Here is a 13,097-nt window from a genome sequence, read left to right as displayed (position 1 = left end):
TTGTTTGCAAGATTCAGCGATACTTCCTTAGGCCCCTTGACCCACACGGGGGTTGCATGCTGCGGTCAGTGAGAGGTGCACACGACCTCTCAGAGACCGCAGTGCCAGGCAAGCCTGCGTGTAACAAGACGGGAGGCAGGGCAGGTTCCTGACCCCGCCGGGGTGCTGGGAGTCACGTGTTCGGCAGCATTATCTGGGTCTTTGTTGAAGATCTACCATGTGCTAAGAGCTGGAGCTGCATGGATTGGAACAGAGACCAGGTTCCTGTCCTCATGGAGCCCGTAGCCCTGGGAAGGTGTAGAGAGAGGGAGAGAGAGACGAGGAAAGAGGCAACAACTTCCAGTGTCATAGTGCTATGGCTTGGAGCATCTGGGAAGGCTTCCTAGAGGAGGTGATCACTGAGCTGGGGCCTAAAGAATGAGGAGGACTCAGCCAGGCTGGGATAGGGGGCCAGTGCATCTGCAGGGGAGGGAGTGTGTGTCCTTCCACAGACTGGCTTTTAGATTGGCCAAAACTTTGAGAGAGCCCAGGGGCAGGGGTGGTGTGGAGTGGAGTGAGAGCTAGTAATAGCCAATGCTATGGAGCACTTACTCCGTGCTGGGTGCTGTTTTCAACATTTTCTCGTATTTTGGCTTATTGTATCCTATCCTACGAGGTAGGTACTATCATTAACCCCACTTTCTGGATGGCTACACTGAGGCTCGGGGAGGTTTAGTAACAGCTAGTCAGCGGCAGAGCCAGGTTTGGATCCAGGTAGTTGGCTGTAGGGTCCGTGGCTGCATGAGCATGTGCTGTGGCCTCTTACAGAGAAGGGGGGTGGTGCAAGCAGGGGTGACGCAGGTCCTGCAGGGCCCGGGCGGCCTCTTCAGGAGTTCGGATCTTACCACAAGAACGGGGGAAGCCACTGGAGATCTGTGTTTCTGAAATGATCATGGCTGTGCACGGGGCATAGGTGTAAGGAGCGATCGGGAGGCCATTCGACGCTGTCGAAGAATTTCAGGTGCGGAATGTGCTGTCTAGAAGTGACACGGTGGCTCTGGAGATGGTGACGCACGAGTGGATTCAGAGTTGCCCTGGAGGTGGATGCTACACGCTGTGTAGACGGGAGAGACGCTGGGGCAGGGGAGGGCCCGGGGAGGGCACTCGGGGGGCTGGGCAGGTGCGGGACGCGGCTGCTTTTCCAGAGCTGACGAAGCCAGGAGGAGGCGCTGCCCAGGACACTGGGCGAGGAGGCGCCTCCCGTCTCCCACAGCTGGAAAGTCCCAGGGAGACAGGTCTGCACCGGGGAGGACTTTGGACTCTGCCGGGCTCTCCCTTCACCGGGAGGAAGCTGGGAATGTTCCAGAGCAGAGCTTTCTGGACAATGGCCAGGGACAGAGCATGCCATCCTGGGGCAGTTTGGAAGTGGTTGCTTTGGGTGACACCTGAGTGGCTGCTGTCCCTGTGGCTCTGCTGGAGGGGACCTGGCAGAGAAAGCCGCAGATCAACAACTTGCTCCTGTGCTCACTCTCCTGTAGCTCAGACTTGCCAATCTTGGAATCATCTTGCCAAGAGCTGTCGTTCTTGGCTTTTGGAGTTTGTAAAATCCCCAGGGAGCTTTCTAAAAGCAGGTATTCCTGGGCTCAGGACCCCGGGGTGCTGGTGGCAGCACTTAGAAGAACTCCAGAGGGGGTGTGATGGAGGGAGGGAGGGCACAGAGATGCCACCCTGCTGGGTGGCAGTGCTTAGAAGAGAGGGGCTCATCATGGCATCAGTTTGAAGTTCAGGGTTCCAGACTGCAGGCCATCTCCCGTCCCCTCATCTAGGTGGCAGACTTGTCTTGGCTGGTTCAGAAGGGCACGGCCTCAGAGGCCTCCTTTGGTGCTCTTGGCTAGAGTGCGCGCCTTGCTCAGCTGTACCTTCCTGCCGGGCTTCTCGGCATCCCGTCGCCATGGGGGTGGGGTGGCCCCAAAGGAAGGGGATATGGTCAGTCACTGCCATTAATAGGGGAAGGCAGGACAAGCCACGCCAGTGGGGAAAACGAAGAGCCACCACAGCTGTCTGCGAGGCAAGGGGAAGGCCTGTCGGGAGAGATAGAACATCACTCTTCACTGGAGACATCGGCCGTGCTAGACACCTATCTGCTTAAGGATGATAATGAAATTAATCCGGCCTGTAGTCACTTCCCGTCCAAATGATTTATTGGCCTCATACCCCAGCGTTGCTGCATGGTGGTAATAAATGACAAGACGAGGACATGAGGGCTTAAAGGATTCTCCTTGTGTTTAGAAGCTAAGCCATAAGGCAAATAAACGCAGAGAGCTTGAAGGAAACCGGGAGGTCATCGGGCCCGGTGCTCTCTGGGCCTGGACCATCTCAAAAGCTCTGTTTTTTAAAGACCCACTCGGAGAAAAGCATCCACCACCACCCTCAGCCACCCAAATCTATACTTGATTTAGTCATGCCTCCGCAGATTCAAAATTTGGGGTAATTTGACAGGGCTGGGCTGAAGTTTGGTTTGCCCTTTTGTTTAAAGAAAAATTTTCTCCTCGAGCCCTTGCATTTCCCTCCAAAGAGACAAGATGTTAATTATCACTCTTATTCATTTACTAAAGTGCCCTAGTTTGAGTCACTGTATGTGCTTGAAAGCAAAAAAATATTTCATTTAAAAATAGGGTCTAATTCAGAGTTTTAAGTGAATCAGACTCACCTCCCTCCAATTAGTCCAAATTAGTTAGATTTTAAAGTTAATCTGCAGTGACGGCCAGTTCCTCCTACTATCCAAACAAAGTCCCTGCTGCTGGAGTGGGAGCCTGTTTCCTCTCGCCTTGGTCTGTCCTTAGGGAGCAGAGTGTAGCTGGTCTCCTGGATGATTTACTCTGTTTATTTGAAGAACGGGTTTCCAGAGGGGATCTGAGGGCACAGCAAAAATACAGCGTCTCGTGGATTAGGTGCAGACTCCAGCGCCGCACACTGCCAGTGATGCCCTCTCGTCACCTGTTGGCTGGGGTCCTTGCCAAACCGAGCATCCTGGCAGTTGCTTTCCGTGATGGTAATAATGGCAGACAGTGCCCAGCACTGCTCACACGCATTAGGTCAATCAATGTCCACGACAACCCTGTGAGGCAGGAGGGTGGATTTCTGCCCCAGTCTCATGCTGTCCTGTGCAGACGAGGGGTTAAGCATGCCGCTGTCTTTACAAACACATTAAGCCAGAGGAGTCTTTCACCCCTATGATTAAACCCTCCCCCAGTGCTGCCTTCACTGGCTGTCGCTCTGTGTGCATTTACTATGAAGGGGACGGTGCTTGTGTTCTGGAGCCAACAAGATCAGGAGTCTTAGTGTCCAGCGGTTGGGGACATGCTTGCCCCAACAGCCATATGTGGCTGTGGTGGGATGGTCTCTCTGGGGTCCAGGCTTTCTCCCTCTCACACGCACCCCTGTGACCTTTTGCTGGACCGTGTGATGGTACCCGCACCCTGCTGTGGAGTGGAGTTGAGTGTGCAGGACAGGCGTTTTGTTGTTCTGAGCTGCAGAGTTTTGACAGGCAGAGAAGACGTTTAACCACTACGCTGCTTGAAGAGGGTTGTTGTAACAGATGTGTGCTAATGCAGAAGTGGTCACCGACACCAAATTTGTCATTCAAAAAACACTCATAGGGACATCCCAGAAGGTCTGTTGGGTAAGGGCAGTTCTGGTCAGGTGTGTCATCTGCGACACTAAAATCAAGGGACTGGACTATCCCTAAAGGTCTCTTGCAGTGTGCATGTCTTTAGATACTCATTTACTTAACAAACACGTAGCACTTCTTGTGTGCCAGGCCCTGTTCTAGGGGCTTTCACCAATAGCAACTCCTTTGGTCATCTTTACAGCTCCATGAGGTGAATACTATCATTTCTCCCCATTCTGAGGCCCAGAGGGGCTAAGAAACTTGGCCACGGTCACACAGCTCCTCTCACTGATGCCCCAAGGCTGAAAGCAGAGGAGAAAAGAGCCACTGTAGAGACTGTGGCTGTGCTCGGGGCCCGAGAGACAACCTTGCTCAGAGCTGGCCCGATTTATGAGAAATCCTGGTCGTTACATTTTCTGGTGTCAAAATTCAAAAGGGTAACCTTAAAATCTTGTGATAAATCTCGTGTCTGTGAATTTATCAAAATGATTCCCTACTTGCAATCCTACTTTAACCGTCTTTCTAGCCAGCAGTCCATGAAGATGACAGTTACCTTCTTCAGAAAGGAGGCCTCTCCCAGGCGTCCAAGCTCTGACACCTCCAGCCCAGCATAGGTCCCTAATTCACACACTCCCGGAGCCCTGGCTCCCTCAGGACACAAGACAAGCTCAGGGTTATCTCTAATGGTCCACAGAGGCAGCGAATTTCAAGTAAACAAGAGGGAAGCAGGAGCCCTATGGGCATGTGCTCTAGTTTCAAGAATCCCCTAAGCCTGCCCTGGGTTTGATGTGCCTGGTGAGAATGTTCTGAGAGCCCCTTCCCAATGCTCTGGTGAGCCCCAGCCCCCTTTGCTGAAGGACTGAGCAAGGTTATCCTTCAGGCCCTGAGAAAAAAAGATTTCTTTTTCATCTGTTTCCAGCCTTGGGGCATCGGTGAGAAGAAGAGCTGAGGGAGAGGACAATATTGGCGGGAGGCTGGCTGGACGAGGCTAGTGGAATAGGATTCTGTTTCCACATGACATTGTTTTAGCAGAAAAGGCAGTTTCAGCAATGAGAGATATCAGGAAAGGTTTCCATGTGGTGATTCATTCTGATTATTGTGTTTTCAGATTTTTTTTTTTCTTTAAACAAAAGGTGTCATGATACTGAGAGGATATTTATAATTTTTCATAAAATTTGTAGCTAAAATTCCAGCATTTCCCTTAGATTGAGCCATATGAAACTGCCCATAGTTGACCGTTTTTACCTATGAAAATGGCAGCTTTGATAAGGTTAAACATAAGTCCAACCTTTTTTTTTTTTTTTTTTAGGAAATCTATTTTTATGGAATTATCTCCAAGTTATGCTGTACAGATAGTATCTTACCATAAAGAAATCTCACCTTTGCTTGCAAGAGGTTTGTGTAGCTCCTGTTTATGTTAAGAGTGACTTTAAATTGTTGACATGGGTCCGTTTCTCCCTGAGTGGTCAGAGCTTCTAATTCTGATGATGGGAAACCCTTCAGTCACCTGTGCCACCTCCTACATGGGCTGGCCGTCATGGGAGGGCCATCGAATCCTGGGGCACTGAGACTGGAAGGAATTTAATCTGAAAGTGCTGTGCGTACTGGTTCTGCTCTGGGCTGGAGAAACATTCCTGCCGTAGATCCATCTAGTGGCATTAATCTTTCTTTGATTTAATTTGGTTTTCATCCCTAAAGTAGGGGCCCAGAGGACGCTCCGTGCCTCACAGGAGTAGGGGACGATTAATGAGTTACTGTTAGAAAAGCATTTGGAGCTCCTCAGATGGAACAAACAGAATCATCTTTTTAACACTTTGGATGCCATGGCACTTTTCAAAAAGGCATTTCTGTCCTTACCTCCGTGGCAGCTGACTTGTGCAAAACAGAAAACAGAAACCTTGTCCTCCCACAAACATCTGTAAATAAACTATTTTTCTGTCTTTATAATAGTGTTAAAGTGTCACATGGGGGAAATGTTCTAGCCCTAGAGCAGCTGTGAAAGTTAGAAATACACTCACACACATACGCACTCACACACACACACACCCCTCATCCACTAATAAAATGCTTTTACACTTGCTCTCAGGAGGTAATTTCAGAGTAAAATTTCCTTGGTACAAGCCACGTCTGCGCTATCTTAATGTCTGAGCACAGCGCCAGCAACGAGTCTGTGCCAGCTCTTGAAAAGACATTTGAACTTTTGGCAGTGCTTCTTATCGGAAGGCCCATCCGTGGTGTTTGTGATTATAGAGTAAGGGTGCTCACTTCTGGCAAAACAAAGCGTCTGACAGTAGCGGAGTATTGGCTCAATACTCCACGGGATCCATTTGGGATTCATTCTTTGACAATTACCGAGAATGAATCACCAGCTTTTTTTATAAAAAGATATTTATTGGCTTCGAAACACAAAGCATATCCAGCCCTTCAGGGGGAGGAATTTTGTAACTGTGTTCAAACCTTCTCATAAACTCGGTGTCTGAGTATTGCTAAGGGGGTGCCTGCACAGAGCATTTACTTTAATTGCATCAAATATGGAGGAGAATTGGAAAATCAGCCAGAAAACAATGAATGCTCAAGGAGGAAAAGAGAGGATGTTAGGTAATAACAGCAGAGTAGAAGAGCTCAACCAGAGTTAAGAATCCTCGTTGGAGACACTTTGCAGAGGCCTCACGGCCCCAGCCCCCCTTTCCCCGCAAGATGTCATGAACATCAGCAGCTGGAAGCCTCTGGCCTTCACTTAGTGGCTGGGTGGACACAGCTGGCTGGACAGCTGTGTTCAGGGGCCACTTGAGGGCTGGCCCTTGCTCTGTGTTCTTCCTTCTGGATGCAACCTGAAGAGAACTTAGGTTTTAATCCTTTGGTGCTTGCTAGGCAGACTTATACATTCTGATAACCAATGTGCAGCAGGCCGGAAGAGAGATTCTAGTTTCTTATGTTTTTCCAAACTGGGGAAGACCAGGTCCAGACTAATATTAGAATTCAGGACAGCCTTGGATCTTTAGAGTGGAAGGCAAAATCACCTAGCTGATAAGGTTCAGAAATGACGGGGTTAATCATCTAGCCACAAGTTCAGGATGGAGGGTGGGGGGTTTGTGTATCTCTGACCTGCCTCCTTTGTCTTACAACTTTGTGGACCAGACCCTCCCAGAGAACAACTTACTCTTCCCTGGGAGCCAGGCCTGCCCTCTGCATCTTAGCCTCTCTGTCCTCCTCTGCCTGAAGGGCACTTCTTCACCTGGTTATTGGCCAGGACCCATCAGGGTGTGGGACAGGGGCACTTCAGGACCAGGACCTGGGCTCCCAACTCCCAAAAGGCCTCAGGTGAGAACTCTTGACTTTAACCCCAAAAGAGGCTCTGTATACACAGGCATTGCATTAACCATATCGGTGTTTATTTGTAAAATGCATATATTTAAAATATGTGGCAATTTTTAACAGCTTTATTGAGATATAATTTATATACCATAAAGCCCACCTGTTTAAAATGTACAATTCAGTGGTTTTGGGTATATTTACAGAATTGCACAGCCATTGCCACAATCTAATTTTAGAGCCTTTTCATCACCCCTGACACCTTATATTCGTTAGCAGTCACTTGTTATTTCCTCCACCCCTGCTTTAGGCAACTAGTACCCCACATTTTCCGTCTGTATAAACTTGCCTTTTCTCCACATTCCATGTAAATGGGGTTGTATAATATGTGGTCTTTTGTGACTGGCTTCTTTCACTTGGCATAATGTTTTTGAAGTTCATCCATGCTGTAGCACGTGTTCATAATTCTTCCCTTTTATTATATGGCTACTTGTAGTATATTCATACAGTGGACTAATACATAGTAATAGCTGCACACTTAGTATCAGCAAAAGTTAATCACTCTCCTGTGTGTTCTACTTAAATTTCAGTTTTTATTAAAATGTATCTGCAATTTTTATGACTTTACAAGCTTTTAAAAAATATTACAAGTTGAGTATCCCTTTTCCAAAATGCTTGGAACCAGAACTGCTTCAGATATTGGAATATCTGCATATCTATAATGAGATATCTTGGGGAATGGACCCCAGTCTAAACACAAAATTCATTTGTTTCATGTATACCTTATACATATAGCCTTAAGGTAATTTTATATAGTATTTTTAATTTTGTGCATGAAACAAAGTTTTGACTGGGTTCTGACAGTGACCTATCATATGAGATCATGGGTATAGAATTTCCCACTTGTGGCATCATGTCAGCACTCGAAGTTTCAGAATTTGAAGCATTTCAGATTTCGTATTTTCACATTACGAATGTTCAACCTGTATATACCTACAGAAAAGAGCAGAAACCGTCGTGTGCTGCTGGAGGAGTTACCAAGTGCACACATCTGTAGCTACTGCCCAGGTCGGGAAATGGAAGCCTCCTCTTGGCCCTTCCTGATCACTTCTCTAAATATCTGACGTAGAAATAATGTATCTGACTCTCTGGGTTTTGTCAGCTCTATGTAAATGGAATCATTCAGGATGCCTTCTTTTGTGTCAGCTTCTTTTGCTCAATATTAGGATTGTAGGATTCACCCACGTGGCATATAACAGTTTGATCATTTTCATTGTTTTATAATCTGTTGAAGGAATATGCTCCAAATTATTCCTTCTAACGTTGATGGATATCATGGATATTTTGGTTGACTGCAGTATGGGGCAATTACACATAGTGTGCTATCAGGACTTGTACTTATTTCTGTTGAGTATAGATCTAGATATGAAAATGCTGTGTCAGAGGGTAGACACCAGCTTTGTATACCACAATTTTTGAAAAACTGTTTCAGCATTTCTTCATTTCTTAATACAGTAGTGTCTTAGCTAGTTAGGGCTGAGGTAACAGAATATTATCAACTGGCTGGCTTAAACAACAAACATCTATTTCTCAGGGTTCTGGAGGCTAGAAGTCCAAGATCAGGGCAAAGTACTGGTATTGTGTCTGGCGAGGACCCTCTCCCTGGTTTGCAGAATGCCATCTCTGTTGTTTCCTCAAATAAGAGAAGGCCGAGAGAACCAATAAGCTCTGGTGTCTCTTCTCAGAAGGGCACTGTTCCCATCAGGAGCATTCTTCCCTCACGACCTAATCGCCTCCCAAAGGCCCCACCTCCTAATACCATCACATTGGGATTAAGATTTCAATTTGCTAATTTGGAGAGGATACAAACATTCAGTACATAACAAATAGGAACCTCAAACAATGAAACTGGCCCAGGCTTCCCTTGACCTCTGAGAGGCTGGGGACTATCCTAACATGGCTTAGTCCTCCCATCTTCCCAGGCTGGCCCCCCTCCCCTCTGTCCCACAGGGTCCTGGCCTCCACCTTCTGAGCACATACACACCTCACTGTTGGCCTCATCTGCCTCCTTCACAGGACCACAAGTCCCTTGAGGGCAGAGACAGTGTCTTGCTTGTCCTTACGGCCCCAGCCTCCAGCACGGTGCCCAGAACATAGTAATTCTTGATAAATATTTGATTTAATAAGTGGCAGCATATAAGATCCATCCAGCCATCTAATTCCTGGGTGAAGCTGAGAAATACATTAAATTTTGAAAACTCATATATTTTTTATCTTTGATTTCAGATATCAAATGGATCCACTATAAAAGTCTTTAAGAAGATAGCAAATTTTACTTCAGGTAACCCAATATGATATTGTTAACCTTTTGTTCTCACCCAGCTTTATGAAGTATTGCTTTTTGCCTCTCTCAGATGTATTGTCACAAAGGTGAGATTGAGTGGTTACTGTGTAATTCTCTGAAAGCTGAGAAAAGCCATTCTGATGTGTTTCTAGTTCTAAGAATGTGAGCCGTTCTAAGAATGTGAGCCTGGCCAGGACAGGAAACTGTAAATAAATGGTGGTTGGCCCCGGCTGCCCAACACTGAGGAAGTTGCTGCCTTGCAGCAGCTCTAGCCTCAGGGCAGCATCTCAGCCTTACAGCTTTTTTCCAGCTCCTTGGTGGGAAGGGGCTAACAGAGGAGAGCCCCTGGCAAACGGAGAGGGGAGATTGCAGATAATCACACAGCCCCGCAAGCGCTGAACAAACAAGACAGTCCACTTAGAAAGCCCAAGGCTCCTGTGATGGCATTTGCGAAATTCCCAGAAAGTGGAGGGACAAACTAAAGAGGGAGCTTTTATAGGAAAGTCAGCAGGCCAGTCTCCAAAGACATCTTCTACCTCCCCGGTAGCCTCAGGGTGGGAGAGCACCGTGTGAGAGGAGGCCCAGAACCCTTCTGAGGGCTGAGAACTGATTGTCTCGACTGGGATATAATTTCTCTGGGGATAAACCTGGAATAGGACTCTCTTACAGCCAGATGTAGGCCTTCCTGAGTTATTCACTACTAGAACGAGCAGGGTAGGTCCCAGCATCCGGGCAGTCCAAGCTGATAGTACCGGGCTCCTGGTTATACAAATGGGATAATTTGATAGGCCGTAGGACACCCCGTTGGGGAACGCCCACCTTCCATCACTACATGGGGCTCCAGTGGAGACATCTTGCAGAGGGTGGCTATCACTCTGACATAAGGAGGATGTTCTGGTGTTGAAAAAGTGGAAAAGCTGGGTTTTTTAGGCTTCAAAGATTGGGCCTTTGGGAGAGCCTGTTATAGGGGCTATCTGGTTATTTAGGTTCAGCCTAAATATCCCTTCCACAAAGAAAACTCCCAGACTAGATTCGGCCTCTTGTTAGATACTTTCTTAGCATATTATTCTTCTACATAATCCTTATCACAATTGTAATTAAATAATTAGTTGTGTAATAAGTAGTATGATGTCTCATTGGCTAGAATATAAATTCCATCAGGGCAGGAACGAGGCCTATCCTACTCACTGCTGTGGGCCTGGTGGCCCCTGGCACATAGATGCTCTAGGTACATATGTTAAATGAGTCTGGCTTGATCTCTCCAACAGATCACTAGATCACTTGGCCTCTGTTTTAAATACTTCCAGGGACAGGGAACCTGCTTCCCACTCCAATCCCTAGCCCATCCCATCTTCACACTGTTCTTAAGATGCAGCAGGGGGAAAAAATGTAGCTATGAAGAGCTCAAGTAACCTCCTCCTCAGTTTATGCACAAACGGGGCTTTTTATGAGAAGGCCAATTAGCCGGTGGTTGTTTTTTTAATGGACTGTTTTCTCTCCCTCTTTCTCTGGCGTTCAGATGTGGAATACTCTGACGACCACTGCCATTTGGTGAGTTCAGGCTTTCTTGCGCTCACTGCTGAATTGCATGCCTTCTGTAGCACGAATGGTCTCCTTGGGTAACGCTTCTACTCTGTCTTCCCTTCAGATTTTACCGGATTCGGAAGCATTCCAAGATGTGCAAGGAAAGAGACATCGAGGGAAGCACAAGTTCAAAGTAAAAGAAATGTATCTGACAAAGCTGCTATCAACCAAGGTACACTTACTGTTCTGGGAGCACTTTTTACCGCTATCTTGGGGGTGTATGATGTGTTTGACTTAATTTCCACTGAAGTGTGAAAATGTTACAAATCCCTTGTGCCTTCTAGCAAAGCAAAATGAAAAGTTTAAATTGTAAACACTTCCTACCCCCTTCTTCTCCTTTTTTTCCCCCTATAAACTGCAAAGATAACAGCACTTTACAAAATTTCTACTGTAGCATCTTCAATCAGGGATTTAATACTGCTCTGAGTCCCTTTACTCACCATTTCACTACGTTATTTTTAGGCTGACAGCGTAATTATTCCTTTTTGTTTATTCGTTATTATAGATGAGCAATAAAACTCCCTCTTTGAATTGCAAATAAAATGAAGGGGGTGGGGAGGGTCAGTGACTATAAACCTAGTAAATCTTACTGATTTTTTTTTTCATTTTAGAATTAAGAATTTTGCTCACATAAAAGTGTCAGATGTGAAAGCCAGTAGAATACCAAATTGGGAGCAAATTTTACGTTATCTGGCTTTTAGTGGAATTAACTGAAGTCTGTGGTGATCTTTCTTTTCCCTCTGAAATGACTAGCGATACAAATGCTATTATCTACACTTGGCCCTGGTAACTTGATGGGCATGCTCCTTCAGATTATAACAAAGAATCTACTTAGAGCTTAGGAGATTTGTTTAGTGGGCAGAGGACAGTCCAAGCCTCTTGATTTTCTCAGCTGTCCCACAGAGCTCAGCCTATTTGGTTTTAGTAAAATACTCAAATGCTCTGGAAAGTACACAATAAAACCCTATGATGGAAATACAGGGGACAGGAAAAATTCTGGGAACAGAGCAGCATCGATTGAGGTTTTCCAGGCTGAACATAACTAATAAAAGCCAAACATCCGTGGCTTCTTGGTTTATGTATACAGCACTACAACTGACATGGTGACTGCTAGCGATTCTAAGATATCCTCCCTGTTGACCAAACAATGTTGTTATCAGCAAGAAGCTTATGAACCAAATCTAAACCAGGGCATGGGTTTTCAGGACCTATGTCCCACACTGTGAGTACTGGCCTCATTTTGACAATTTTGGTTTGTTTTTCTGTTTTGCACATCATTTTCTCTGAACTTAGATTTGCTTTTCTATTGTGTTTTTAAAATCCCTGCCATATTTTTTAATCTCCCAAATCTGATATTCTCTGTCTTTCAGGTGGCAATTCACTCTGTGCTTGAAAAACTTTTTAGAAGCATTTGGAGTTTACCCAACAGCAGAGCCCCATTTGCTATAAAATACTTTTTTGACTTTTTGGATGCCCAAGCTGAAAACAAAAAAATCACAGATCCTGACGTCGTACATATTTGGAAAACAAACAGGTGAGACTGTAGGTGATTATTGTTTTCAAGAGTCTGGAACAGGATATTAACTAAAAGGAGGGTATAGATTGTTACAGAAGGATTCACTTATCTCTCTTTCACAATCTTTGGGCTTGGTAAGCTCTCATGTTTGCTCAGTTACTATTTTTAAACAATAACTAAAACCATTCCTATGCCGAGAATCCTGTTCTTTAGAATAAAATAAACTCTATTATCTTTAATGCATGAAAAAAGACATTGTCTAGAACGTTAAAACGAGTTTAGCTTGATCAGCAAAAGATGAGAAATGTTTCATCATACCATTTATCCATTAGAGAAGGCTCTTTTAGTTGTTGTTAAAATAGTAACTATGAAATTTCCAAGCTATCTGTCTGGACTCTGATTCTGTATAGGAATTTCTGCTTTTATTTATCAAATGCAGTCCTCAGATACCATGAGAACTAGCCAAAGGTTTGTGTTGTGCTTTGTTGTGTATTTTAACATTTTACCTTAAGCACAGGCAAGGCATCCAGATTTATTCTAAATGTCTCCTCAGTAAAGAAACATAGCTCATTATCTCTATTTGAAATATTTCGTGCATAAGCTGAGTAAGAATCAGAATTATGATGAGTTAGGAGGGCTTCCCTGTGCAAGCTCAAGCCCTTCCAAGGGGGGTCAGCCAGATCGTTTTACAG

The 13,097-nt window shown here is 45.7% G+C and overlaps 1 protein-coding gene across 1 annotated transcript in view; it reads left to right on the top strand.

Moving 5' to 3' along the window:
- PLXNC1 (plexin C1) overlaps positions 1-13,097 on the top strand; it is a 135,586-nt gene that overhangs the window by 114,584 nt on the left and 7,905 nt on the right. The window contains exons 24-27 of the mRNA XM_045553236.1: positions 9,248-9,302; positions 10,825-10,856; positions 10,954-11,061; positions 12,260-12,423. Coding sequence (XP_045409192.1) covers positions 9,248-9,302; positions 10,825-10,856; positions 10,954-11,061; positions 12,260-12,423 — 359 coding nt within the window. The remainder of the gene's footprint in view (positions 1-9,247; positions 9,303-10,824; positions 10,857-10,953; positions 11,062-12,259; positions 12,424-13,097) is intronic.

Source organism: Lemur catta, chromosome 6 (genome assembly GCF_020740605.2).
Source record: "Lemur catta isolate mLemCat1 chromosome 6, mLemCat1.pri, whole genome shotgun sequence".
NCBI classification, from domain to species: Eukaryota; Metazoa; Chordata; class Mammalia; order Primates; family Lemuridae; genus Lemur; species Lemur catta.
Note: the sequence above shows the minus strand (reverse complement) of the source record. Positions and strands in the feature narration are given on the sequence as shown.